Consider the following 26,054-nt stretch of genomic DNA (forward strand, 5'->3'; position numbering starts at 1 on the left):
CAGAGAGCTGTTTCCAAGCTAGGGTGACAATACTTAAGTCAAACTCCTACTAACAACCTTCTAAGTAAGCTGAAAGTCCAAATTCAGCTAACATACTTTATCTCCAAAAATAATGACACAATTTTGGGGTCACACCAGTGACATTGTTTACTTGGAGAATCAGAATTGGGTTTGCATAATGAGTATCAATGGTGGCTTTAGAGATACCATTTTAAAAACTGACACGTGTTTTCCTGTCATGTATAAAGAACACTGGAAAAGTGTATTTAACTCAAACAAACAGAAAGAAATAAAGAAAAAAAATGTCAAGGTCCAGGAAATTTAAAGAACTCTACAGCTTCCATGGTAAGAGGCCTAACATATGAATCCTCCAAAAAAAGTTTAGCATTTGTCAATGTTCTGTCATCAAGCTAATTATTTACTAATTGAAAAGAAAGAAGAAAAAATGCCAACATGCCCCCCCTCGTTTCCCTCCACCTTTAGGTCACACACACAAAACATAAGCACACACCAGTTTCAGAGCTGTTTAGCTCTAGAGGAAAGGCAGGTTATTCTCATAGCAGAACCTGACCACGGCTTTTACACAACAAGCATAAAACTGTACTTGTAAAAGATGACATTCAAAGCATTTTCTGTAGATACGGAATTGAAATATTTAAATAACTCCTGTTGAAAACACTGGAGCTAATGACTCTGTGGACAACATCTATTACCAAAGTACCTTGCTGCTCTTCTTCCTCTTCTTCACTTGATGAAGCCAAATAGGCTTGAAAATCCATGTCAAGAAGTTCCTCTTTGTTAAAAGTTCTGCTGAGTGATGTGACTCGTTCATGATCTGTCTCGTCCCATGTGATATCTACCTTAAAAACAAGAATGGCAGTTGTGGAAGCTGGAACACTAGAGTTAAACATTGTAACACTGGATTTTAGGGAAAATTATTTGATACAGCAATATAAACTTGTTAGTAAGCTCTCTACAATAATTAGCTATAATAATCATTTGCTAAAATAAATTTAATTATAACTTTTTGGAATTTATTTTACAGTGAGTTTCAAGGAGTTTGAGCTACATAAAAAGTCTCCTCATGTACTGAAGAGCTCTATAACAGCAGGTCACACAACACAAAACCTCAAGCCACATTTCCTTTGTGGCAGCAGATACTGGTGTTGAAGCAGCCACCAACTCCTCTCTTTTCCTCTTACAGCAGCAACTCACTCCCGGAATCACGTAGGGATCGCAGTGGGGACAACGAAAGTGTTTGTGCAACAGCACCCTCAACCAGAGCATGGAACAGATGAGAGTGAAAAATGATCCAGCAGAAAGTACTTATTTCTCAACTAATCACTTCCCCAGTCTGGTTCTCTTCACGGCCAGATGGAAGTGTTGGCTGGCAGTGAGACAGAGCAGGAGTGAATTGCTACAAGGAGGGGAAGCAACTGCTTAGGCCTGGGACTACCACCAGAAAGGCCCTTATTGACTTACACACAAACACCCATTTTAGGCAAATGAGAAGATTTAACTGTGAAAAAAACCAAAGCCATTTCATGTACGACTTTTACTGGGTTAAAACATGGTATTTAATTTGTAGCAGAGAATCCCAATCTCTTTTAAACTAATCCAAAACAGGGCTGCAACTTGCGGGTCCGTAACGCGTTCAAATCTTTTAATGTGTTTGATGACTTTATTTTGAAACAGTGGAGATAATCAGTAATCTTTTCCCCACTACAAACATAATTTCCAAGCTGACAGTAAAACTAAACACGTTAGAGAAACATTACAAAACCACTGTAAAGGTACCTTTGATGTCCCCATAGCAGCAGATGTGAAGTACTTTGGCTTATAAGCAGCTACGTTCACTTCTGAGGCTTCATCTTTCGGCTTATCATCAAATGTAACATTATCTGGAATAAATCTTAAGGGCAAATAAAACATGTTATTCTTCAAATACATTGGGAAATTTCATAGTATAAACAGCCTAAGATTTTCTCGAGTATGGTACATCAGCATGAAAGAATGTGCTAAAATAAAAAGTAGGTAAGCCTGAAATGGGAACAAAATGGATGAATGTTCCCGACGTGTAAGATGAACTGCCTGGTTTCTGCACAGCTATTCCACAGGTTTTCTGTGTGTAACACATCCTTTTTGGGAAGTAAATCAATTTCAGTCTGGTCTAAACAGAGCCAGAGGCAGGGGTTTTTTGGGTGGTTTTCTTTGTTTTAAGAGTCATCTTTGCAGGAAGCTTAATGTTAAAAGTTAAAAAGTGAGTAAAATGGAATTTGGAAACAGATAAATAAAAAAAAAATCAAAACATTTTAGGAAAAATTATAATTAGTAGGGGAAAAAAATGTTAAAAAGACCAAAGTCATGGGTAACAATTGAAGAACTTGGTTTAAAAAACCAAAAACGTTTCTACACTATGTGAGATTAAAATTTAACAAAGCAGAAGATTAAGAAAATCACTGGAGAATTTCAAACAGCTGTGTCTGTTGTAAAACATTACATTTCTATGTTTAAAATGATGAAAAGTTACATGTTCACTTGGCAAAGATCATCTTCTCCAAAATGGTTCAAAGCAAATGAATTAAGCTCCTCTAGAAAATGATTCAAAGCAAAAAATTTAACTTCCACTGACTTCCAAGAGTGCCCACAACACAGGTCCCAAAAGACAAACAGGGCTTCTGTCACAATCTTTTATGATTTAGTAACTTTTCTGCTCAGACTGAAAAGCTTCTTTGCAACAAAAGGAAATACTAACAATGAAGCAAACAATAATTTAGAATCCTTTCTTCCCCAAACGTGACTTTTGAAATATTAGAGCTTCCAGCTCATCCACAGGGGCCAACATATCTGTTGCAGCTTCACGACAACAGCAGCAATATTCTTGCCTCGTGAGAAGCAATCCTGACAAAATGCCACTTCTGGACCCTTGGGGAAAGAAAAGATAAAAAGAAAAAAGCAACACTGTGTTGCTGTTTTCTTTTCTAAATCCTATCCCTTTACTTAGTTGTACCAAAAGTTTGAAGATGCAACCAGGACATTTTATCTGGCTTCTCTGAAAATAATCTCTCTGTGCAGAGATGCTCTCAAACTTCCCATATTCCAATGGTCAAAAAGAATTAAAAACAACCAAAGGGAAACTCAGCAACCCACTGGATGCCAAATTTATCTTCATATCTCATTTTGGTTACAGAATAAAGTCAATATAATTTACTCCAAATTATTTTAAACTGCCTTTAATTCTCCTTCCCTGGCCCAACATATAAAAACATCCCCAGTGGAGTTACCTCAGGTCTATGAAAGAACAGCTACTTTCAAATTCCAGTCCATCACATTCCTCATAAATTTTATTGGCTGTTTCAGGAGAATCACATTCTACGACTGCATAGAAGTATTTCAGTCGCTTAAACTGATATTCCCGCAGTTTTTCCCTATAAATCCTGCCAAAGTGGAGAAAACACCACAGTCAGGTGAGCTGGCTTTAACAACTTCTCATCTGCAAAATATTTTAATTCAAAAATTAAAGTATTTATTAAAAACATGCACCAACAAACACACTCCCAATCTTATGATGAGATTAAATATTAAACAGCAAGAGGTTCCACCAGTTTCTATTCAGTTTTATCAAGTGTCCTCTGATGCACTAGGATCTTCCCTTATTTTAGAAGAATCCAGATTTTCTAAATGCAGGGCAGTCCAGCAGGATGTATTATAGAAATATGGTCCTAGCCAGGCTGCCAAACATCTGGAAATTCTGGAAAAATATAAAAGCAAAACCTTTAACAAAAGCTAAAAAAAAAACCCCAAAAGGCAAAAAAAGACATGCCTCAACAATGGGTTAAGTCCTAGTAAGCCAGGACTGCTGCTTAAAGCACTCAAGAAATCTCCATCTGGGAATTCTTGGCCCAAGTTTAGGTCCCTGTTGATGGACAGATATGAATTTTGACAGTGAGCACCAAAGGGAGTTTACTGCATGAATTTGTGGAGGAGAAATGCTATGTTAAGCTCTCATTCATTTCATTGATTACTCCAATGAGCTACATTATATGAATGTTGAACTTACTTATCAACAAGCAAATCTTCTCAAGTTTCATCATAATGCATTTATGAAATGCACTGAAAAGAACCAGGGCCAGTTGTAAAACATCACTTGAAAAACCTAAAAAATTGAAGTGTCCACAGGGGACTTCTACATACAAACTTCTGGAAACTTAATTGGGATTTTCACTGAGAATTAAACATGTTATATCTCTCATTTGAAGATATAAATACCCATCCTCCTCTGTGGTATTCTCTGGAAGCTCAAACAGTTCCACAGGTCCTTTTTGTTCTTCCTCTTTCAATCTCTCTTTTCCAAACTCTGAAGGATAAATCTACATATAAAAGAAACACAAAACAAAATTTTTAACTGTAGTGATGTAATGGGCAATAACTAGGAAAAAATGTCTCACCAGGTTTTTAGACTTTATGGTTTTTTATTTAAAATCAGTAAAGGGATCAATTCCATAACCTTTAATACCCTCCTAATTTTACTGTATGGAAAAGACAGCAGAATAACCAAACTGCCTGCTAGGAATGAGTATATTTTGAGACAGATGAAGAACAACAGGAACCCTGACTTTGTTAATTCCACTGTGACCCTCTTCAGAAAGGAGTATCTTGACTAACATTTCTCAGAAAGATGGAGGCAGACACTAATAATGGAAAAATATAACTTAATTGACCAGAAATCCACCAATTTATTAATAACTTAGAAGTGGTGAAAAAAACTAAGTTTTGTGCAATGGTAAGAGGGTTGGAAGGCATTTAGAAATAGCCAGGTTTAAGGTTGGGTTATTTATCATAAAAACACTGAAAATTAAACTTAAACCAAGGAAATGTTGAGAACGTCACTATTAGTCTCAGAAAAACAGCACTTAGAGCCAAGCTCATAAACAGGAGGAATCAATGGCTTTGGCCTCTATCAAATACATGCCCATTACTGAAAAGCAGCACATTTATTTCTAACACAACGACTTAAAATTGCAGCACAGTTTCTCATTTAACATGTTAATCTCTCTTTAGGTTCTCCACAGAACTGTCTTATTTTGTATTTTTCTTATTTTTTTTTTTTACAGTAAAAGCCAGTACTCCTTTTAGAAATCAGATCTTACCTTAACAGAAAATACTGTTCCTCCTTTGGGCGTGAAAGAAGTAAATAGAGCCAGCAAATCCTTAGCCTTCAGCCTATCCCAATCCATATTACAAACTGCCAATCTACTGGTAATCTGAAAAAAAAAAAAAAAAGGACATAAAGTTCATAGGTTTAATTCCTGACTTTTATGGGGAATACACAATTCTCTAGCAGAACTCCATGGTAAAAATCAAAGCCAGCAATAAACTTTGCTGAAAAAAAATAAAAGAAGCATTTTCCTCAGATGTTGCAGTGACAACATCAACAATTAGGATTTTGTTATCATCTTACATTGTTAGTCACAATAGCAACTAATATCAAGGTATTGGGACAGCACAAGAGTACTGTCATTTCTTAGACACTGTGCTAATTGTAAAGTCCTTCTTCACTATCTAATGATGTCTTAATTTCTAAAAGTGTAAGTTAAGTAACTAAATATACAACAAAAAGTGAAAAAACCCACCAGTGAACAAAACCAGTACTATTTAAATTCTGGAATTTCTGAAAAGCTCGATTCTGTTTGTTTTTTCCCCTTGCAGACAGCTTATCCCTAGGTGAGTCTGCTCAGAGGGAAGGGGAGACACCAGTGAAAACCACAGTCTCAGTCCTGATTTCATCATCCCTTGCGTTCTGTAACTAAAAGGCTGAAAAACCTTAATGAAAAATACTCCCCCAAGCTGTTCCACAGATGAAGGTCTGTAATGAACTCATGACATTTCTGAGCTTGTCATGTAGCAACTTTTCACATGGAAAGTATTGTTACCTCATCTCCACGAGGGGCATCTTTATCCAGCTCGCGCCAGGAATGCTCGATCTCCGGCTCCTTTGGAAACAGGTCATTTAAATCCTCCTCATCCTCTGAGCTGGTTTCAATATTCCCTATGCCTCTAGCTAGATCAGGTCCACTATCACTTTCTTCATCATCTTCTGAATCACCGTCTTCTTCACCTGTTTCTCCATCTTCTTCTGGCTCCTCTTCCTCGCCTGTTTCCCCATCGTCATCTTCCGGCTCCTCTTCTCCCGATTCTACATCTTCACTTGCAGAAGTTTCTGCCTCTAATTGGCTTTTCCTTTTTACAGTTTGATCACAGGTGTCTGTGCACAGAGAGATAAACATTAGATACCTATATTTATGGTGGAATTGCATAAGATCCTTTAAAAAAAGGAAAACTTCAGGTTTCCCTAATGGATATTTACAGGACCCCTGAAAGGTGTAACGGTGGAGGAACAAATTACACCAGGGAAGTGCAAATAATATAAAACATCAGTGTTGCCTCTTCTGTTTGCCTTGTTTGGTCTAATCTGATTTAATTGCTCTTTAGGCCCACAATTGCATTATCAATCTCAATTCTAATGAAATATCCTGTTCTTTTATTTATATGTATAGAACTAACATGCAAAAATCAGATTTCAATAACGTAGGCTATAGACATGCATAAGCAACCTAAAGAAAGTTTTTCTTCAGGACATCTCTTCTTTCTCATCCCCTCTAATATTAGTGGCTCAATCCTGTCATCTTTACATTTTCAGTCAACAGACTGTGATGTGCTGAAGCCCTCATGGTATCAGACCACGTATTTGCTGTTTGGTTTGATAAATACAGTAGTTTATAAGCTACTGGACATTTTACTTTTCTAACTGAACAAAAATTTCAACTCCAGCAATTCAAAGGACAGGGATGTTCACAATCTTACTGAAAAATGAGCACTGATTCTATACAGAGCTGACCAACTCCAATCCTTCAGCAACACTGAACCTGACTCAGGCAGCTTTTTTACAACTGATCTTGCAAAAGATCTTCCATGGATAGCACCAGCATCCAAGCAAACACAGATGAATTCTACTCGTTATTTGAACGACTAACCTGGTTCTTTTAGTTTCCCTCCCAGGGACTGGTCCCTCCTGGGAGCTTTCACTGATTCAATACCTCTTGCTTGTGAAGACTTTTGCTTCTTCTGATTTGAAATCAATCTTCCTCCTGATGCATCTCCTTGCTTGTTTCCCTCTCTGGGTAAAAGGCTTTTGTTTCCCTGAGAGGGATCAACTTCCACTGCAGTTTTCTTTGAGTCTTCCTTCAAGCTGAGTTCAGATTTGCTTTTTTTTCCTTCCTTTTTAAGGTCATTTAGTTTCGTATCCCCGTCACATGTTTGCTCCACCCCTTGTTTGTTTATTTTGTTGTCTTTTGGGAGACCACCAGCAGGTGGCTTTGCAGAATCTGTTTCTCCTTTACCTTTTCTTTTCTTTTTTTGCTTTTTTTGCTTTTCAGTGTGCTCTTCACTCTCTGAAACATCATAGTCAGATTCCGACAAGGCATAAAACTTCCTGAGGTTCTCCGTGGAGGAAAAGTTAACAGGGCGGCCTCTTTTATCCACTGTGTATCTCAGCTTAAACTTCTTGTCATGAAACATGGCTCGGAATCGTTTGTCAATCTTGACTTTCCGCTCTTTTTCAGGCATCTCCCAAAACCTGGGATCCCTTGCGACGCAGCTGAACCGCCCATCGCTCAGGATTTCCTCTTGGGATGACATTTTTGACTTGGACATCTACAATATGGAAACAAACCAAACATTTATGATTTAAAAAAAAAACAATTATCAAAGATTCAGATATGCAACTGAAAAAAAAAAAATTAAAGGACTAAGCAAAGTTGGATTTCTAACCTATACCTAAAAAGTTCTTTCCAAAGGCACATATGGCAATTTCATGGCATCACAGACCACCAGGTTGGAAGGCACCTCAAGGATCATCAGGTCTAACCTTTCTTGGAAAAGCTCAGTTTAGAGAAGATGTCCCAGCACCCTGTCTAGCCAAATCTTACAGGTGTCCATTGTTGGGGAATTCACCACTCCCCTGGGGAGATTATTCCAAGGGCTCATTGTTGTCACTGAGGAAAAGTTTCCTTTGGTATCTAAATGGAATCTCCCCAGGAGTAACTTGTATCCATTACCCCTTGTCTTTTGCATGTGACTCCTTGTAAAAAGGGAGTCTCCACCTTCTCTGCAGGCATCCTTTAAATACTAGAACACAGGCATAAGGTCTCCTCTGAGCTTTTTTTCTCAAGAGTGAACAAACCCACCTCTCTCAGCCTTTTCTCACATGGCACCTTCCCAGTCCTTTGGTCATCCTTGTGGCCTTTGTCTGGACCATCTGCAGCCTGTCCACATCTTTTTGGTATGGCAGGGACCAAAACTGAACTCAGAATTCCACGTGTGGCCTGACAAGCACCGAGTGAGGCGATGGTTTGTTATCTCTGCTGGTGATGCCCTTGCAGATAGAACCCAGCACCCTTATGGCTTTGCTGCAGCAGCAGATAAAAGAGTCACACCTGTAACTACTATCTTTTTTTCTTCCTCGGCAGTGGTGCCCTGGGCTGCATCCAAAGCAGTGTGGGCAGCAGGTGAGGGGGGGACTCTACCCCTCTGCTCCGGTCAGGTGAGACCCCACCTGCAGTGCTGCCTCCAGCTCTGGGGTCCCCAGCATAGGAAGGACATGGAGCTGTTGGAGAGAGTCCAGAGGAGGCCAAATGATCAGAGGGATGGAGCACCTCTGCTATGGGGAAAAGCTAAGAGAACTGGGATTGTTGAGCCTGGAAAAGAGGCGGCTTAGGAGTGACCTAATTGTGCCTTCCAGTACCTGAAAGCAGCCAACAAGAAAGATGGAGAGAGACTATTTATAAGAGCATGGAGTGACAAGACAGGGAGGAACGGCTTCACACTGACAGAACATAGGTTTAGATTAGAAATTAGAAGGAAGTTCTTTACTGTGAGGGTGGTGAGGCCCTGGCACAGGTTGCCCAGAGAAGCTGTGGATGTCCCGTCCCTGGAAGTGTTCAAGGCCAGGCTGGATGGGGCTCTGAGCAACCTGCTCCAGGAGAAGGTGACCCTGCCCACGGCAGGAGATTGGAACTGGATGATATTTAAGATTCCTTCCAACCCAAACCATTCTGTGATTCTGTGGTGAGGGAATACAACAAATACACCGCGCTGGCTGCACACACAGTCCTTGGTGACTCCCCACCAGACTCACGAACAGACCTCGGGCGAGCTCTGCCCGGTGCCTCCCTCAGCTGCGGCAACCCCCACTCCCCCTGCCGTTCCTTCCCCAACCCCAGCAGCAAACACAACCCCCGCAGGAGCCCCAGAGCGGCCCCGCTCGCACCCACCTTGCCCGGTCCGGTCCGGCCCCGCCGCTCCCAGTTCCCACCACGCCGCCGCCGCTTCACCTCCACTTCCGGCGGCGCTACGGCAGCCGCGGCGGGACACGGCTCCCAGCCGGGGCGCATGCGCGGGGGGCGGCGCGAAGCCGGGCCATGAGGGGCTTGTCCCGCCCGGTGCTGAGGGCGGGATGGTGCGGGCGACTTTGGGCTCCGCCGCGAAGGGCTCTGGCCGCTTCTCCACCTTCTCCTCCCTCTGCGACCTCGGGTGCGCTGAGCCCCTTCGACCGTCGGCTGAAGCGGAAGCAGAAGAACTGGGCGGCGCTGCAGGCCGAGCCCGCCAAGTGCGATTACCTGCGGGAGGAGGTGCGGGGCGGGCGGGGCAGCTCCGGGGCTGTGCCCGGTGTTGGGACGCTCCGTTCGGGGGGGACAGTGAGAGGCTGGTTGTGGGTGTGGAGCACAAGTCTGATGAGGAGCGGGTCAGGGAGCTGGGGTGTTCAACCTGGAGAAAAGGAGGCTCAGGGGTGACCTTCTCGCTCGCTACAACTCCCTGACAGGAGAGTGTAGCCGGGGGGAAGTTGGGCTCTGCTCCCGGGGAACTGGTGACAAGATGAGAGGGCACAGTCCAAAGCTGTGCCAGGGGAGGTTAAGGTTGGACATCGGGAAGAATTTCTCCACAGAAAGGGTGATTAGATTGGAAGGGGCTGCCCTGGGAGGTGATGGAGTCCCCGTCCCTGGAGATGTTAAAGGACAAACTGGACGTGGCACTCGGTGCCAGAGTCTGGTTGACAAGATGGTGTTGGGTCATAGGTTGGACTCGATGATCTCAGAGGTCTTTTCCAGCCCAATTGATCCTAACTGACCGCGGGCTCTCCCCCCAGGTCGGCGGCAGGATCGCGGACAGGGTGTTTGACATCACCAGGTGAGAACCGCTGGTCCCACAAGAGGACGCTCCATGGGTTGAGTTTCATGAGGCCTTTAGGAATTAGCAGGTGAAACTTAACTCAGTCTAAAACATAAAATGTTCTTAAGTCTTGACTGTGTTTTGTTTTGCTAATCTTGTCCTTCAGAACGTTTCCTCTGGCTTTAGACGTTGGCTCTGGACGAGGTTATATAGCGCAGCATTTAACCAAGGTACTGGCTCTTCACTGAAAGTGTTTAAAGTGAGTTCATATGCATCCCTCCATTTTCAAATAGGGCTCAGTTATAACTTAATCTTCTGGGTCTTGATGAGGTAAATCTTCCTCCCCTTTCACACCTGTAGTTATAGTCCAAAGCAGTGTGTTTTGCAGGCCATTCTTAATTTGTTGCCAGTGAAAACTTGACAAATGATAGTGCAAGGGAAGATCTCCATTATATGACAGTGAACTTTTAGTTTTGAATATACATGTATTTTGATCAATCTATTTGACACAGTTGTTAAAGAGAAGCATAATTATGAAAACTTTTAAGCCATGCACAGTTTCCCTTTCATGAACCATGCTGAAACTAAAGGTGCTTCCTAGGCTATTTATATTTATATATATATGGTTTATATTTAGCTAAACTTAGGCCTAAAAATCCAGAATGTGTTTTCTGTTACCCCTTCTGCTCTCCCTGGGAATAAGTGCCATGCTGGGTGGGGAAAAATGCTTTCTGCTTTATATAAAGCTTTTATCAAGAGACGCAAGGATGCTTTCTAAGTTGTAATAGATTGCTCTAAACGTTCCAAAAAAATGACTTATGTCCACTTAGAAAACAATTTAAATACTTAATAGACTTTTAAAATTTTGTTTCAGGAAACAGTTGAAAAACTTGTTCAAGTTGATGTGGCCGAGAATGCTTTGGTAAGCAGCTTTTTGAAGGCCATTAATGTGCTTCAATTCTGTAATACAGGAAAGCAGAAGAAGTGAGTTTCTGGTGTTGTTTTTCTTCTAACCCAACATTAGAAAAATGCTGTAGAAACTGAAATCCCCACGGTCAAGGTTGTAGCTGATGAGGAATTCCTTCCTTTCAAAGAAAACACATTTGACCTTGTTGTTAGCAGCTTAAGGTATGCATTAATCATTCATTTATTTATTTATTTTTGCTTTGTTAAAAATGTTAAGTAACGTTCTTTTCAGAGTAGCTTAAAGAAAATAAAGCCAAAATAGATTAATAGTGCATTAAAGAGCAGTAAGGAATGTACTTGAATAGTTAATATGAGTCTGTATTAGAAAAAACTTCTGTCCTGGTGCTTCTTCCTAGTTGGTTTGTTTTCCTTCAAAACACGTGTAGTTTCTCTCTTCCCTGTATTTTGACAAACTAGTCTCCAGGACTGGAATCTTCTCAATTTAACAAAAAAACCTAAAAGGAAAAAAAAAAAATCTACTTTTACCAACTTTAGGTTTTGTTTAATACCACTTTTAGGCAGGTATTTCAGAACTGTTGCAGCTTGAGAAACTAGTTTGTGGCTTTGGCTCCTGGAACTTAGTTAATTAAACAGTTAGGTGTATTCCCTAAATTTTATTAAATATATGATTAGAAAATGTATGCTTCTGTTATTTCAGTTTGCATTGGGTGAATGACCTTCCTAAAGCTTTTAAAGAGGTAAGAAACTGTTTTTTAATACTATAAGCCATCACTTGCATTGAGAGCACTCAATATTTCCAGATCTTTTTTAAATAAGAGGCACAGAAATAGCTCACATTGCACACAAGTATTTTTTGCAATATTCTTGGCAACTTGAGGAGCATCACTTGATATTGCTACTAATTTACTGCCTCAAATCAATTTGGAATAAATAACTGAAACAACATGTTTATATAATATTTTGAATTCTCGACAGCTGTGATTGTGGTAACTAGTGTCACCTGAGGCAACACAGAGAAAGGCTTTTTCATTTTGAAGTCAAGCAAATATTGGTTGAGGAGAGAAAACCGAAACTGTTTCTGAAAAAAAAGAAACTTATTTTGGATTAGTTCGTCTCTTTACTGCAGGTTTAAACTTCAGTCAAATCAAAACCTTGGAGCAAGAAGTATTTTAACCAGTTTGTTGGGTTTTTTTCACTTATTTCAAACTAATCAGTCATTCCAGTGCTATTCTTTCACCTGTTGGCAGGAATAGGAATACCCTGTTGTTATGGAAATAATAAACTGGAATGCTTTCAGTACTTAAAAGAAAAATACTTGGAAAGAAATATATAATTTTCACTGGAATTTAAGTGTTCTAGAGGGTGTCAAACATTTTTACTCCCACAGTAAATACAATATAATACCCCACACAGGGGAAGAACTGGATTTTTTGGCCAACTTTCGTCACGGATGCTCATTTCCTGTGGTGGTACCACTGGCTTTAACTAATGGAAACTGCCTTTAACTACTTAATATTCTTACCTGTCAATTAAAGGCTTTTTTGCTAGCATAGGAAAGTAGCTTGATTAATACTTAATTAAAAAACAATTGAAAATATTTTTGTTTTAAAGTGCTGGAAGTTTTAGAAGAAACTCCCTTGTTAGCCTGATTATCTAATAAGGCTCTTCTGGATGTCTAAACCAGGGATCACTGCCAATTCTTAGAAAAAGAAGCATGAATTTAGTGGCCTTGTCACTAGGACTTAGGAGACAAGAAAGCAGTTTGGTGTTTGAGTTGTGATGTTGCTGTTCTGGCCAGTTGAAAATAAGTAGGGGTAGGCATAATAAAAGCTGCATTACTCTGTTGTCTCTCAGAAGTGGAAAGATCACTGCTGGAAATTAAGGCCTCCTTAAATCAAGGCATTAAAAAGTGCTTTTGCTGTTCTTATCTGACAAAGTAAAAGCAAGCAGAATCTGTCTTACTCTACCCTATTTTCAGAAGTAAACTGATTGAGGATATTGGTTTAGGAGTATCCCGCTGAAAATAGTTTTACCCCCAATTTCCAAAGTTCCTTCTAGGTTTCCTGACTTTCAGTGTAATTTTTGGAGATTTACTATTTCTTAAGAAAAAATAATCTTTTTTCAGACAGATCATTTGTTTGCGTTGTTACCAGAAGCTGTGGCAGAATGCACTCAATGTTAAAGATCTGTTGAAACGACTGCTTTGGAGCTCATTAAAAAGCGAAGTCCTAAGAACTTCTTAATTACATGATGTCAAACCCCATTTTTATTTCTGTGTTGCAGATCCACCACGTTCTCAAGCCAGATGGGGTGTTCATTGGAGCAATGTTTGGGGGGGACACCCTGTACGAGCTGCGCTGCTCTTTGCAGCTGGCAGAGCTGGAGAGGGAAGGCGGGTTTTCCCCTCACGTGTCACCCTTCACTGCTGTCGCTGACTTGGGACATCTGCTGTCCAGAGCTGGCTTCAACACCCTGACTGTGGTAATTACAAACAACAGAAGAACCACACTGAACAATCCAGAGCTGCTGGGATATAAAAATCACTGTTTGCTAATGTGTTAGTAATGTGCTGCTTCCTTCTGTGTGTCGTGCACCTTTGCTGAATAAGCTTCTGAAGTGGCTTGGGCTGTTGCTGTTCTTGGCTTTGTGGTGATTAATGGGACCAACTGAAGTGTGTCTTTGGCTTGTGGCCCAGTAGAATTTGGATGGTCTTCTTGGAGAAATGTCAGAGAATGTTAGATCTGCTTGAAAAGCCTTTAGACACTTGCTGTTTCTTGTGAAAGCAAGAAGAAAATAATGGCATTTCGATTAAATTTGGTTGTATTTGGGCTACTAAGCAAAACCTTTTAGAAATGTTAAGACAGTATGTTCTTCTGAAAAATACCTTGTTTGAGCAGAAGAGGCAGATGAATAGAATCATAGAATGGTTTGGGTTGGAAGGGACTTTAAAGATGATCAGCTCCAACCCCTCTGCCATGGGCAGGGAATAGTCCATTAACAGCTCTGAAGGTTGGCATAATGCTGCTGGTTTAGCTTGATGTGCTCTAAAACTGAGCTTCTCAATTCTTTCAGGATACTGATGAAATCCAAGTCAACTACCCAGGATTGTTTGAGGTCATGGAAGACTTACAAGGCAAGTATATTCCTTGTGGAAACATAAATGTTTTCTGTATCACTAGGGCAGGCACAGAAGAGTTTCACTGTGTGTTTATTAACTCCAGATCGTTTGGGTTGGAAGGGATCTTTAAAGGCCATCTAGTGCAAGCCCCCTACAGTGAGCAGGGGCATCTTGAACTAGATCAGGTTGCTCAGAGCCTTGTCCAACCTGGCCCTGAATGTTTTCAGATATGAGGCATTACCACCTCTCTGTGAAACCTGTGCCAGTCCCTTAACACCCTCATCATAAAAAAAATTCTTTCTTACAGCAATATAAATAAATAATAAATTACTATAACAGTGGGAACATTACTTTTTTCCTGCTCTCCAGTGAGTCAGGAGATTGTGCTTCTCAGCAGATTTGTGTTGGGAAGCAGAAGTCAAAGGTTTGCTACTTTATGGCCTGCTACAAATTTTCTGCTTCGCTTGAATTCCCATTCGGAATGAGCCTGTTCGGGGGAAGGTGGAGAAATCCCTGAAAGGGAGACAGAAGCCTGTATCCCATATATTAACTCTTCCTGTGAGCCTGATTATCAGGGTATTCAGCAAACAACTGAGTAACAATTTTGTTAATATTCTGATTGCGCTTGTCATGGATTGTAAAGCAATTGCTCATATGCAGTCAGTTGTTACAGAACAAAGCAGGGCATTTCTTATCTGGATCAGCTGCTGTTTGGAGTAACTCCTTAATGAAAATGAAATTTATCCTCATCAGGAACATTCAGATGCTGTAAGTGATTAAGGAGATTAGAATTGTTGGCTTATTTCTTATTAAAAATCTCTTAGGATATTAATACATCCTAAGATGTATGTGTAGATATGGTGATGTGTCTGAATTTTGTACTCATTGTTAAAATAAGTTATACTAGAAAGCCTAAATGTTTCAAGACTCAGGCTGAAGAAGTATAATTTGAAATCATTCCTAGCAATGCAAACTGCAAATTGCAAAGCATGAGAATTAAAAGTTCTGGATTCTTACAGGTAAGAAACTCACCAAATTATTTGTGCTATGCGCTCTCTTCTAGCGAAATGCAGAGGATTCTGTACTTATTGTGGTTTAGTAAAAAATCTGCCCTTAGTGCATGACACTTAACTCATGGCATGTGCTATATCTTCTTTTTCTTAAAGCTAAAACATATTTTTAGGTATGGGGGAGAGTAATTGCTCTTGGAATAGAAAACCTCTGCTGCACAGGGAGACAATGTTGGCAGCTGCTGCAATATACCGAGGTCAGTGTTTGAGAGGTAATGACTTCGCCTGAAATGACTTTAAGAACTTCTTTTCTCTGTCTTTTTCTCTGAGCTTTGTTTAAAAAAAGATCCCACAAAAAACCCCCAAAACCCCAAACACTTTGGAATAGAACAGAATACCATTATCATAAGCTATTTTTAACCTTAATTATAATGACAGGATTTGAACTGTGTTGATGCACCGGTGTGAGATATTTTTATTGTCCCAAATCTTTCACTGGGAGTCATTATGATGAATATGTCACACTTAGTTCTGATGTTCTGAGAACTAAGTGTTTCCTAAACCTGATGTTCTGGATACCTTTCCTGTCTCCTTTCCTTCCCCAACAGAAATGTATGGAAATAGTGATGGTTCAGTACCTGCCACCTTTCAGATCTACTACATGATTGGCTGGAAATACCATGAATCACAGGTAGTGTGACACTAAACTCTTTTCTGTTTGACTTTTTAAATAACTGATGCTTTAAAAGCTTTCTAGAAAACATTTGAACTTGAAATTCGCCCTATATATATTTATTTTTTACTTCCTTTTTTTTTTTTTCCCCTTAGGCAAAACCAGCCCGGAGAGGTTCTGCAACAGTTTCATTTGGAGATCTGGCAAAAATAGAAGGACTTATTTCAAGAGGAAAAAAATAGTTGTTCACCAGAAATAATGATTGTCTGGAAGCTTCTATAAAACTTCTCATTGCAGATGGTTTTCACTTGTACTTATTTAGTGATGACATTCTGAAATGATAATAATGTTCACACAGCAGGGTTTTATGGCTTCGTACTGCCTCTGCCACAGCATCATCATGGTGTTTATTTTTTGTTTCTGGGGAAATATTTGAGCAGTTTTGTAAATGAATACGTGCTCTCCCAACTTGTGATTAAATTACTGTTTTCAAAAATAACTTCTCTTCCAGCATTTCTGTATCACAGACTACTCCAGGTATGATTTGCAAGTCTTGGGTGAATCTCAGCCTCCCTTATTTTTTAATTATTCCTCAAGGATGATAGATCATAATAAAGAATGGTATATTGTAAAAGTAGAATGATGACAGGTGTATTTATAAGATATCCATAAGATAAAATGTCAGCAAATAAAAATGTCTAGATTATTGTGGCTTTTGTTGGTTGGAAATTATGGGTAAAAAGTTACTGTCTGAAGTGTTTGAGATTTGAATAATTAAAGGTGATACTTTATATGTAGATATTAGTTTTAAATTACGTTTGCACATTACTTTCTGCTTTTCTGTGTTAGAGGCTGAAAACAAGAAGTATCATTTTCTCCTTAGCTGTGACATGGACCTATAACTTTTCCTGTCTATAAACACATTATGAAAAATTGATATTAGTGAAAAATATGGCCCATTAACATGAGGAGTTTAGAAAAAATATCTGCCAAGAGATTCCACGTAACTTTAGCACAGATAGAGATTGGTAGAAAAGAAAAGGATGAAGAATATATAATCAAATACACAGTTCAATCAGTTTTATCATAGTATCTGGGTGGTGTATCAATGCTGGTGGAACAAAAGGGTTTTTTTAAGCCTTTTTAAAGCTTCTTTTTCCTAGTCTTTTTTAAAGGTTATCCAGCAGGTGGAGTTTGACAGGACTTGTGTGCAGCACAAACCCAACAGGCCAGGTAGGCAGAAACCTTCCTATCCGTAAGGTCCTAATTTGGGGGGGTTATTTTGTCTACCAGGCTTTCAGTCTGAACAAGAAATAAAGGTACAAAACATCGTAATAAGGAGGGCAGGAATATTTTGTCCTGCATTTGGTTACAAGCCTAATCCATAATTATTCAAGGAGAACGAGTTCATCTTTAGTTTTCCTTATAAAAGAAGAGCAACCCTCCTGGAAAAAGGGGGAGAGGCTGTAAATGGTCTGATAACCTTTATGGTCCTCTAAAGAATAAATCTAAACCAAGAACTTATTTCTGTGAAAGCCTCTTTTTTTTTTTTTAAATACATCAGTGGATTCAATACCAGATACTGCATCTCTCTACAGATCTTCCCTGGCTTAAATAAAATTCCCTTATTTCTGGGGAATCTCTCCAGTTTCCCAGATGAAGATTTCTGTGAAGTTTTGTGCCAAATTAATATAACTCTAGACATTTTTTTTGCTTTAGTAGGTTAATTTCCAGTCACTTGAGGAGCTGGTTGTGACTCAGATGTGTTGAGGGAATGAGGAGGTGGAATGTGCTGGGTAAATGTTAATTGGAGAAGGGCTCCTACTGTGCTCAGTTGAGTTAAGGAGAAAAGGAAGGATTTCCAGTTCTTTGATTCCATATTTCAGGGATGGAGTATGTAAACAGCAAAGTAATGGGGAATTGTACCTTCCAAACAGAAATAGATGAGTGATTTGCCTCATAGCACTTGGGGAAGAAAAATTTAGATATTCCATTAATTTGGAAAAAGGCTGGGGAGTAGCAGAAGTGAGGAGTAATACATATGGTATTGGGGCAGTGTTGGCTGGAATTGGGGGATGTGTAACTGGCAGGTAAGGTGTTATTTCCCTGGCTAACTGTTTAAATAACTGCCTTTTAAATGAATTTTTAACTGCAATTGTGGTTTTTTTCCTGTAGTATTTGTTCTTGAAATTCTAGGTTGCTCTGGTTTCCACTAGTCACTTGAATGAAATACTTTGAAAACACTTGTTTTACTATGAAAAGCTGTTTTTGTCACATAAGGCTCTGTTTCCTTTTAATTCTCTTTTTCAGATTTAAGTCTTTATGGCTTTCTAAAATTGTAATGAAGAAGAATGTGGTTGCCAGTTGCTAGCCTAGAAATTATTTTAAACTCTTAAGTGCATGTTCAGTGTCAGCTTTTGCAGAGTAAGTAACTTCTAAAAAGTAGTTGCTAAGGTGACATAACGTCTCTTGTAAGCTTAGTTAATTTGAAAAATCTTTATACACAATACTGAATGTTTTCCTCCTGATTACAGAATAATGAAAAAAGAATTGTTTTGGCTAATCAAAAGTTAGGAGCCCATAAAGAAAAATAAGTTTAGAAGAAGCATGTGTACACTTAATGAATATTAGTATTTTATTTCAGGGTCTGAGTCACAGATCAGTGAGTCTGCTTGGGCTGTGTCTTTGATTATACATTGACAGATCTTGTAGTTTTATGCAAGTGTTTAGAGTCTCATCCCTATCTTCTATGCTTTCAAAAGACTGAGAATTTGTGAAGTTAAAACATGGGAAAGGATCCTTCATTACCTCTAATTTATAAAAATGTCATCAGCAGAAGTACAGAAGTGAAGCATACAGAATTAAATTTAACTGTGTTTTTTTTACTCTGCTTAAAAAAGAAATATGAATGACACTCTTTTAATGTTTTCTAGAAAAACCAAGAGCTAACACTGAACTCTGTCAGTTGGAGGGAGAGAAACATGCCAAGCTTTCATATGGTGTTTAATTGGAATTTCCTGAAGCAAAAACCTGATCTAGTGGAATAAATTCATTAGAGCATCTTGTTTAAGAAAGCTAGCATATATGTTAAAATCCTTAAATTTTCATTTGTCTAACCCAACAATTTAATATCTAATTTTCAAAGACATGACCTATTTTTGGCCCAGGTTTTGGAGCCATTACTTTGGGGGAGTGCAATTTTTGCAGTACTTTGATTGGAATCAGTCTGAGAACTGAAGCAAACGTGACCTGTGTACCTCGTGGGTTGATTTCCTGAATCCCTTGGGGGCTCTCAGGTGAAGGAAAAAGAGAATAAAAAAAGAAAAATAAAAAATCTGAGACAGTTAAGTTTAGCTGAAGGCCACATATCAGTGTGAAGCAGAAGACACTGAAGGGAGTGTCTGTGTTGCTTGTAGGGGTAAACAACTCGTGGCTTAAATCAAGTTAGAATTGAAGTTGTGGGTGATTTATTGATGGCTTGTAATTAACTGTTAGTCCATGAACTATACATGCAGGATTAATAGCAGCAATATCACAGATTAATGACTGCTAGACCCTTAAAAAACCTTCAGATACCTGAACACCCTCCTACAGCAGCTCCCCACCCTGAGTTTGCAGGTCCGTGCTCCCCTCTGTCCCTCTAACAGGAGGTGACACCCCAGGAGCAGCCTGTCCCTGTTGCTCCCTGTGCTCCCAGCCCATGCCAGGCATGCAGGGGAGGATTCTCCCTCAGGCCTCAGCAGAGCTTGAGGTGCCAGGGAGCACCTTCCTGGTGTCAGACCAGGTTTTCACTGCTCTCATCTCACTGTTAGAAACAGTAGTGCTTTTTACACTTGATTTTTAAGCTGATTCTTCTTTCCCACCTGAGGTCTCTTGGTAACTGCCTGGTTACTGTTTCAGGTCTTCATTTTCAGACAGTCTTACCTGATTTTGAGCAAACAGCCTCTTGGTTTGTGGTATTCTGTTCACCTACATTTCACTCTTGTTTCTGTCATGGGAGCTGATGTCCAGGATTTTTTACCAAGGTGTAGTCCATGTGGATTTCCCCCATGTTCTGCAGCTTTTCCTTGGGGTACAAGGTACATTGATAAAGGAAGAGACAAAGTCCTTCTTGGAAAAATTGTTCCTGTTCGGAACCTTATTTTGAAGCAGTGAATTATGAATGCTGGGGAGTTTTATTTGGCCTCAAAGTGTTTGTGATAGGCTGATAGTACCTAAAGGGGCTACAAGAGAGCTGGCAAGGGACTTTTTACAAGAGCATGGAGTGACAGGACAAGGGGTGATGGCTTTAAACTGGCAGAGGGCAAGTTTAGGTTAGATAGGAAGAAATTCTTCCCTGTGAAGGTGGTGAGGCCCTGGCACAGGTTGCCCAGAGAAGCTGTGGATGCCTCATCCCTGGAAGTGTCCAAGGCCAGGTTGGATGGGGCTCTGAGCAGCCTGGTCTAGTGGAAGGTGTCCCTGCCCATGGCAGGGGGTTGAAACAAGATGAGCTTTAACATCCCTCTCAACCCAAACCATTCTATGATCCTGTATATAAAATACCACCTTTTTATCCAAACCAACAACCTAAAAAAAGTGACTCTTTATTTAGTCTATGCATTAATTGAAATGATTTGAATCTCTAAGCTTAAATCCTTTACTTCTAAGGTGAAGCACTCTAATATTAAAATATTGCATATTCCATGGAAATACTATGCAAAATGAACAATTTACTGAGGGAATCTTCTGGGTAACAGGTTTAATAATGACTAACTTGAAGTTTTTGATGATAATGGAATTTTTTCTCCCTGAACTGAGCCACTGATGCTTGTATGTAACACCTGTTTTTTAGCTCCTCCATCATCTCATCTCTACAAATTATGTCCTGCTGTAGCATCCAGGTGCCAGGAGCATCATTTCTTTTCAAAAACTGCTTAAGGGATGTTTTGAAGTCTCCCACTTCTTTTCTGCTATGTATTCTATTTTATTTTTATGAAGATCTATTACTTTATTCCAGTTCTAGAACTACTGACTGCTTTAATTTGATGCTGAACTTGTATCTGTCACAGAACTCTGGCTGTTATTTCCTAATATCAGAGTCACTTTCACTTTTTAAACTAAAAATGTAATTCTCATCAAGTAGCACTTTAAATTTGATGATTATATTCCCAGGCAGTATCTTTTCTGACTCAACAGCAGAATGCCCAATACTAGAGTAATATTGCTGTTCCGGGGCAGCAACTGTAGCAAGGTTTAGTTGGTTAATGAATGCTGAACTTCATAGGTAGCCAAGTTCAAAATAGAAACCAAAGTCATAACTCAGTGTCCACTTAACACTTTGCATTGGATTCTGTCCATGCCTGATTTTTTTTGTCTAGGAATTTCTTTTACCTACAATTACTTCTGGAATTCCAAAAGATAGCAAAGCTACTGCCAAGAGGTTTTGTTAATCACATTTTAAACAAAGCATTCCTCAGATGATTTTGCCCCCAGGATTCAACTTTGGAGGCATTCTCAGGAGGAGCTGTGCTGCTGTCACAGTGCTGTTGAGTCAGTAGAACACTTGTTTGATGCATGGATGACTGATCTTCCATTACCACCTTTCACAAAACAAACTAAAACATCTGTTCTTCTGTTTATATTTGTGAGCTTTCCAAGTAGGAGCTCACAGTTTTGGTTTGGGTTTTTTAGTTGTGTTTTTTTTCGTCGTCACTCACTGAATCTTCTTTGTATGGAAAGTGAAACTTTGAACACTGAATGGATTGGATGATTGCATCCCTATTCAGGGCATTTTACAGCATGGTAACTTTTGCATTTTCTGTGGTAATTTTTTACATTTTACATGGTAACTTCTTACATTTTACAGCACAGTAAACCACAGACTGGTACTCTCTGATAGCTAAAAGTTTATTATCCCTTAGAAGATAGAATTTAATTTATAACTCTGTGGTTAGCTATCCCAAAGATGTGAAATTAGAAGGTAGTAGTATGATTATTTATTAGCCTCTGAGATATGTTTGGAGTGGACTTAATTGTTCCTCTTTGGGAAAGGATTCAAGTTTATGAACCCAAAGGCTTCCTGAGTGCAGGGAAGTGATTCCCCGCAGAGGGTTTGTATATCTTCGCAGATAAGAAATTACTCAGTCTCTGCACTCCTTTCTGGCATTTTCTGCTGTTCAGCTTGGCTTTGTTGTACTGCAACAGTCACATAGAGACTGTGCATAATCTTAGAAATCTTGAGAATTGAAATCAGAGCCCTTTTGCTGTAAAAGGATCTAAGGGTCAGATCACAGACTCATAAAATTGTTTGGGGTGGAGGGGACCTTAAAGTTCATCTGGTTCCAACCCCCCTGCCGTGGGCAGGGCCACCTTTCACCAGAGCACAGCCCTAAGTGCTGCAGCAACACAAATGCTTCTGTACACCCACTGGTTCAATTTGTGCCTTTGAGTATTGCTGAATAAGTCCATTTAACTGCACTGTAAATATTATTTGTTTTCGAGCAGTTAACCATCTTGAAAACATATCAACATGACTTAGTAACTGTAACACTTGATGAATTTACAAATGAATCTTGGCATAAGGCAAATGTATTTTAACACTGTGGTTTGTGTGCCTGCTCCCTGCATATTTATTTTCAACTTCCAGTTGATTAGCTGCTTTGTCTTGTGTACAGAAATGGCCTGTTTAATGCAGTGGGAAGTCGAGGAGAAGCCAGCATTTGTTAATGGATGCTTTGAACAGGCACTGTCAGACATTTTAAATTATTCTAACTAAGCAGGAATTCTAATTTATTTCTAAAGATAGAAGTACAACAACCCAATTACCTAGTTTCTTCACAGACTATAATGAGTACAGTTAGCATAAAATTGGTCTATAAATTTAATGGGCAATTTCTTGTGTGGACATTGAAAACACTAGTAAAATTTGGCAAGCCGTGTTAGAATCCATGTAGTAGCTGGCTCCCATTGGATGCTTCCCTGACAGAAGGCATTACTGTAAAATATCAATCTAATCTGTTCAGTACAAGGAGTTTTTAAAGTATTGGCTCAAACAGGTATGCCAGTGGGGTTGAAAGTTCCTTCAATAAGAGAATTTTTTTTGTCTGAGGTAGCAGTAAGGTTTTTTACTTTTTTAATACGTTGTTATGACTATAAATTTAGACTTTTAATATGTGAGGATGTGGCCAGTTCTGTGTGTACAACCTCATAAGAATAGCTGGATCAGTTCTTCTAAGTGTAGAATGTACACACACATGCTAAAGATAATAAAATATGATTTAACATTATACTGAGAGAGGAAGGGGTGCTGGAAATCCCATAGCTGATAGAGAGGCTGTCCAACCTGGCACAGAAGGGCCAGCAGTTGTGCAGTTGGTTGGTTGGTTGGACTTCAGAAGTTCTAGCTGATGGAATCCAAAGGACAATTCTCCCTCCCTTGTACAGCTGATTTGTTTGTGATGGGAAATCCTCTTGGTGACCATATTTTCATGCAGTACAGAAAACTGAGAAATTCATAGTGAAGCTGCAGCGACCTGCTGGGACTGAAGTGGTGAAAATTAAGGCCATGAAAACACAGTAAAATGTGAAGTTTCTTCTACTTTGCCTGTTCCCTAGAGAGTGAATAAACAAACAAAAAAACAAACCCTGAGGCTGGAAGATTAGAACCAAGTTCTTCAAAGTATCTTTTCATGATGGATTTTTGATTTCACCTCTCGATGCAAGCTGCCATTACTGGAAAGAGATAAATGTAAAAGACTTTTCTCTGTAACAAACCTATGGATCATGAAAATGCTTTAATTACTTCAGGAGTGCATCCATTCTAGTAAGTACAATGAATAGAATGATAACTGTGACTGTGAAAGTAACAAGTTATTTCTTGTGCTTTAGAACACAGACTTCCTTAGGGATTTATGCCCTACCACACTTTTCCCTGTCTGATAATTTTGTGCAGCACACTTGCCTGCTTTCCTCTTTTGCCTTATAACTGAGCAAATGGAATATCCTGGCTGGTCCTGGGCTGCTTCGGGGGCTTATAGGCCACTATGTGTGCTCTGTGCCAAAAAAAAGCAGGCAGTGTGTTCAATTTACTTGTTTGTAGGGCCATTAAAAGGTGTATCTTTACATTTCTAGGCTTTAACTCGGGGCAATGTAAATTATTTTATTAAAATATATCATTTGCCTACACTATAGAAATATCTTTGACTTTTTGGAGTACATAATGTTGGATCTTCATACTGATCTTGGATTAACAATTGTGTTCAGTTGTTAACATTCAAAGAATGTTAATTCTTTGGAATTTCTAACTTTAGTTTATTCAAGGAATTGTATTTAAGAGCAGGCATTAAAAACATTTTTGATTATTTTTTTCAAGTTCCTGAACTCAATAGGACCCCCACAGTGAGGGAAGAAAAGTCAAGTCCATTGCTGGGCTCCTTCAAACTGAGCTGTACTTTGCTAAAGTAGATCTTATGCAGGAGAAGTGTTCTCAGGTCTCTTGTTCAGAGAGAGCCACAGAAAAGGTAGGTCAAAGTTTTAAATAAATCTCTTGAGGGAGTGTATTCATATCTTACACAGTAAAACAGTGCATCTCTCTTCACCAGTAGCTGAAGAGTACAGATCTGATTCTATGATTAGGATATTTTGGCAGTAGAACTGGTAAGAAGTAAAATGTTGTGTTGATCTATGCAGGAATTTGTGCTTGACTCAGAATGTGAGAGCAGCCTCACTTAATCCTGATTATAGGAATAAAGTTATTCTCAGGCAGTGCAGGAGAGGTCTGGGTTTTGTGACTCTGCTGCCCCCCAGCCCCAGCAGCACTTCAGGGCTGCCCTCACCTCTGCAGGCAAAAGAAAATAAAGTAATGACGAAGTTCCCGTGCCTGAAAATGTTCAGTCAGGTTGGATGGGATTCTGAGCAGCCTGATCCAGGTGAAGTTGTCCCTGCTCACGGCAGGGAGGTTGGGCTGGATGGCCCTTAAAGCACCCTTTCCACCCAAACTGTTCTATGACTCTGTGATCTTATTAAAGTGGAAATTATAATGTGTATTTCTCTATAAAATGCTTTGGGATTGACAAAATAGGGCTAAATGTAAGCATAAAGCAAAGCCCTGTTTCCCAAGAATTTTTAGATGTGAAAAATGGACATCTGGGCAAGTTTAGCAGTTGGCTGCAAGGCTGGGTAAGTGAAAAAACATAATTGTTTGTAAGAATATTTGCATTGCAGTCTCTAGTGCTTGATTTTTCTCTTCTGTGATTTTTTCCCCCCCCCCACTACAGGTTTTCACTATCTATTGGAAGCAGAGCACTTCTGCAATGAATAAATAGCTGTTGAAATATCTGTCAGTGTTGTCTTCCTCTTGCCTTCTCTTGCATAACAGAGAAACTGAAAATAAAATAAAGTTATTAAATCCTGTACACAGGTTTCACTTTCAAGTGAGAATGGGAATGCAATATTACAGAGATACTGCTGGGGAAACACACTTCTCATCTTAGTGTTTTTCTAGTAATCATGTTTTCAGCAGTGCTCTTACAGAACAGATTTTCTGAACATAATTTAAAAAAAAAATCGTAATTTAAACTCCAATATAGTGCCATTAACTGACTGTTTTTACTAAATGGTACATGAGAAGCAAATCATTTAACAGTAATGAGGACATTAAAATCAGCATTTTATGGGCCATATATAGTTTGCATTTTAGTAAAATATGCGCATTTCAATTTTTATAATATATTTTGCATAAATACTGATGTGATTACTCTGTTTTTGTCTATATTTGCAGTTATTGTCACTTGCATTAAACTGTTTTGCAGCTCGTCCAGCTCTGGAAATAGAATTAACTGTATGTTACTATCTGTATTTAACTTTTTTCTCCAAAGGCATAAATATTTATAAAACAAGGTATGAAAATTCCTGTTCTGGTAAAGTTTACTCAACAATGCCGTATAAATTGACGGGAGGAGAATGAGGTTTGTGATGGAATGGAAATGTAATTTGGAAAGGTACAGCTGTAGTAGAGGAACATGAATGATAACCATGCAGACCTGCTTCTTTCACCAGGAACTGGAATGGCAAAGACAATGGAAAGAAACTCAGGAAAGAAAGATGGCTCACAACTTGTATA

The 26,054-nt window shown here is 39.3% G+C and overlaps 2 protein-coding genes across 4 annotated transcripts in view; one reads left to right on the forward strand and one right to left on the reverse strand.

Moving 5' to 3' along the window:
* The window catches only part of ESF1 (ESF1 nucleolar pre-rRNA processing protein homolog), a 30,612-nt gene extending 21,206 nt beyond the window's left edge, over nt 1-9,406 (reverse strand). The window contains exons 1-8 of the mRNA XM_027653888.1: nt 9,333-9,406; nt 7,035-7,713; nt 5,934-6,265; nt 5,151-5,264; nt 4,270-4,370; nt 3,285-3,437; nt 1,798-1,912; nt 722-860 (exon numbers count right to left, since the gene is read on the reverse strand). Coding sequence (XP_027509689.1) covers nt 722-860; nt 1,798-1,912; nt 3,285-3,437; nt 4,270-4,370; nt 5,151-5,264; nt 5,934-6,265; nt 7,035-7,713 — 1,633 coding nt within the window. The 5' untranslated portion in view covers nt 9,333-9,406. The remainder of the gene's footprint in view (nt 1-721; nt 861-1,797; nt 1,913-3,284; nt 3,438-4,269; nt 4,371-5,150; nt 5,265-5,933; nt 6,266-7,034; nt 7,714-9,332) is intronic.
* A 62-nt stretch (nt 9,407-9,468) lies between these two features.
* NDUFAF5 (NADH:ubiquinone oxidoreductase complex assembly factor 5) lies at nt 9,469-17,676 on the forward strand. Of its 3 annotated transcripts, none has more exons than XM_027653881.1 (11): nt 9,469-9,689; nt 10,205-10,245; nt 10,394-10,457; nt 11,102-11,149; nt 11,252-11,355; nt 11,852-11,891; nt 13,438-13,635; nt 14,227-14,287; nt 15,456-15,554; nt 15,891-15,973; nt 16,111-17,676. In XM_027653881.1, exons 1-11 carry the CDS (start codon nt 9,480-9,482, stop codon nt 16,195-16,197), a joined length of 1,035 nt encoding a protein of 344 aa, XP_027509682.1. In that variant the 5' UTR covers nt 9,469-9,479; the 3' UTR covers nt 16,198-17,676. The 3 variants fall into 3 exon arrangements, with proteins under 3 accessions (XP_027509682.1, XP_027509683.1, XP_027509684.1); XM_027653882.1 differs by having other exon boundaries at nt 15,456-15,539; XM_027653883.1 differs by lacking the exons at nt 15,891-15,973; nt 16,111-17,676 and having other exon boundaries at nt 15,439-15,545.
* Nucleotides 17,677-26,054: the final 8,378 nt, after the last annotated feature.

The sequence above is a fragment of the Corapipo altera genome, unplaced genomic scaffold (assembly GCF_003945725.1).
Source record: "Corapipo altera isolate COAL_440 unplaced genomic scaffold, ASM394572v1 70, whole genome shotgun sequence".
NCBI lineage: Eukaryota > Metazoa > Chordata > Aves > Passeriformes > Pipridae > Corapipo > Corapipo altera.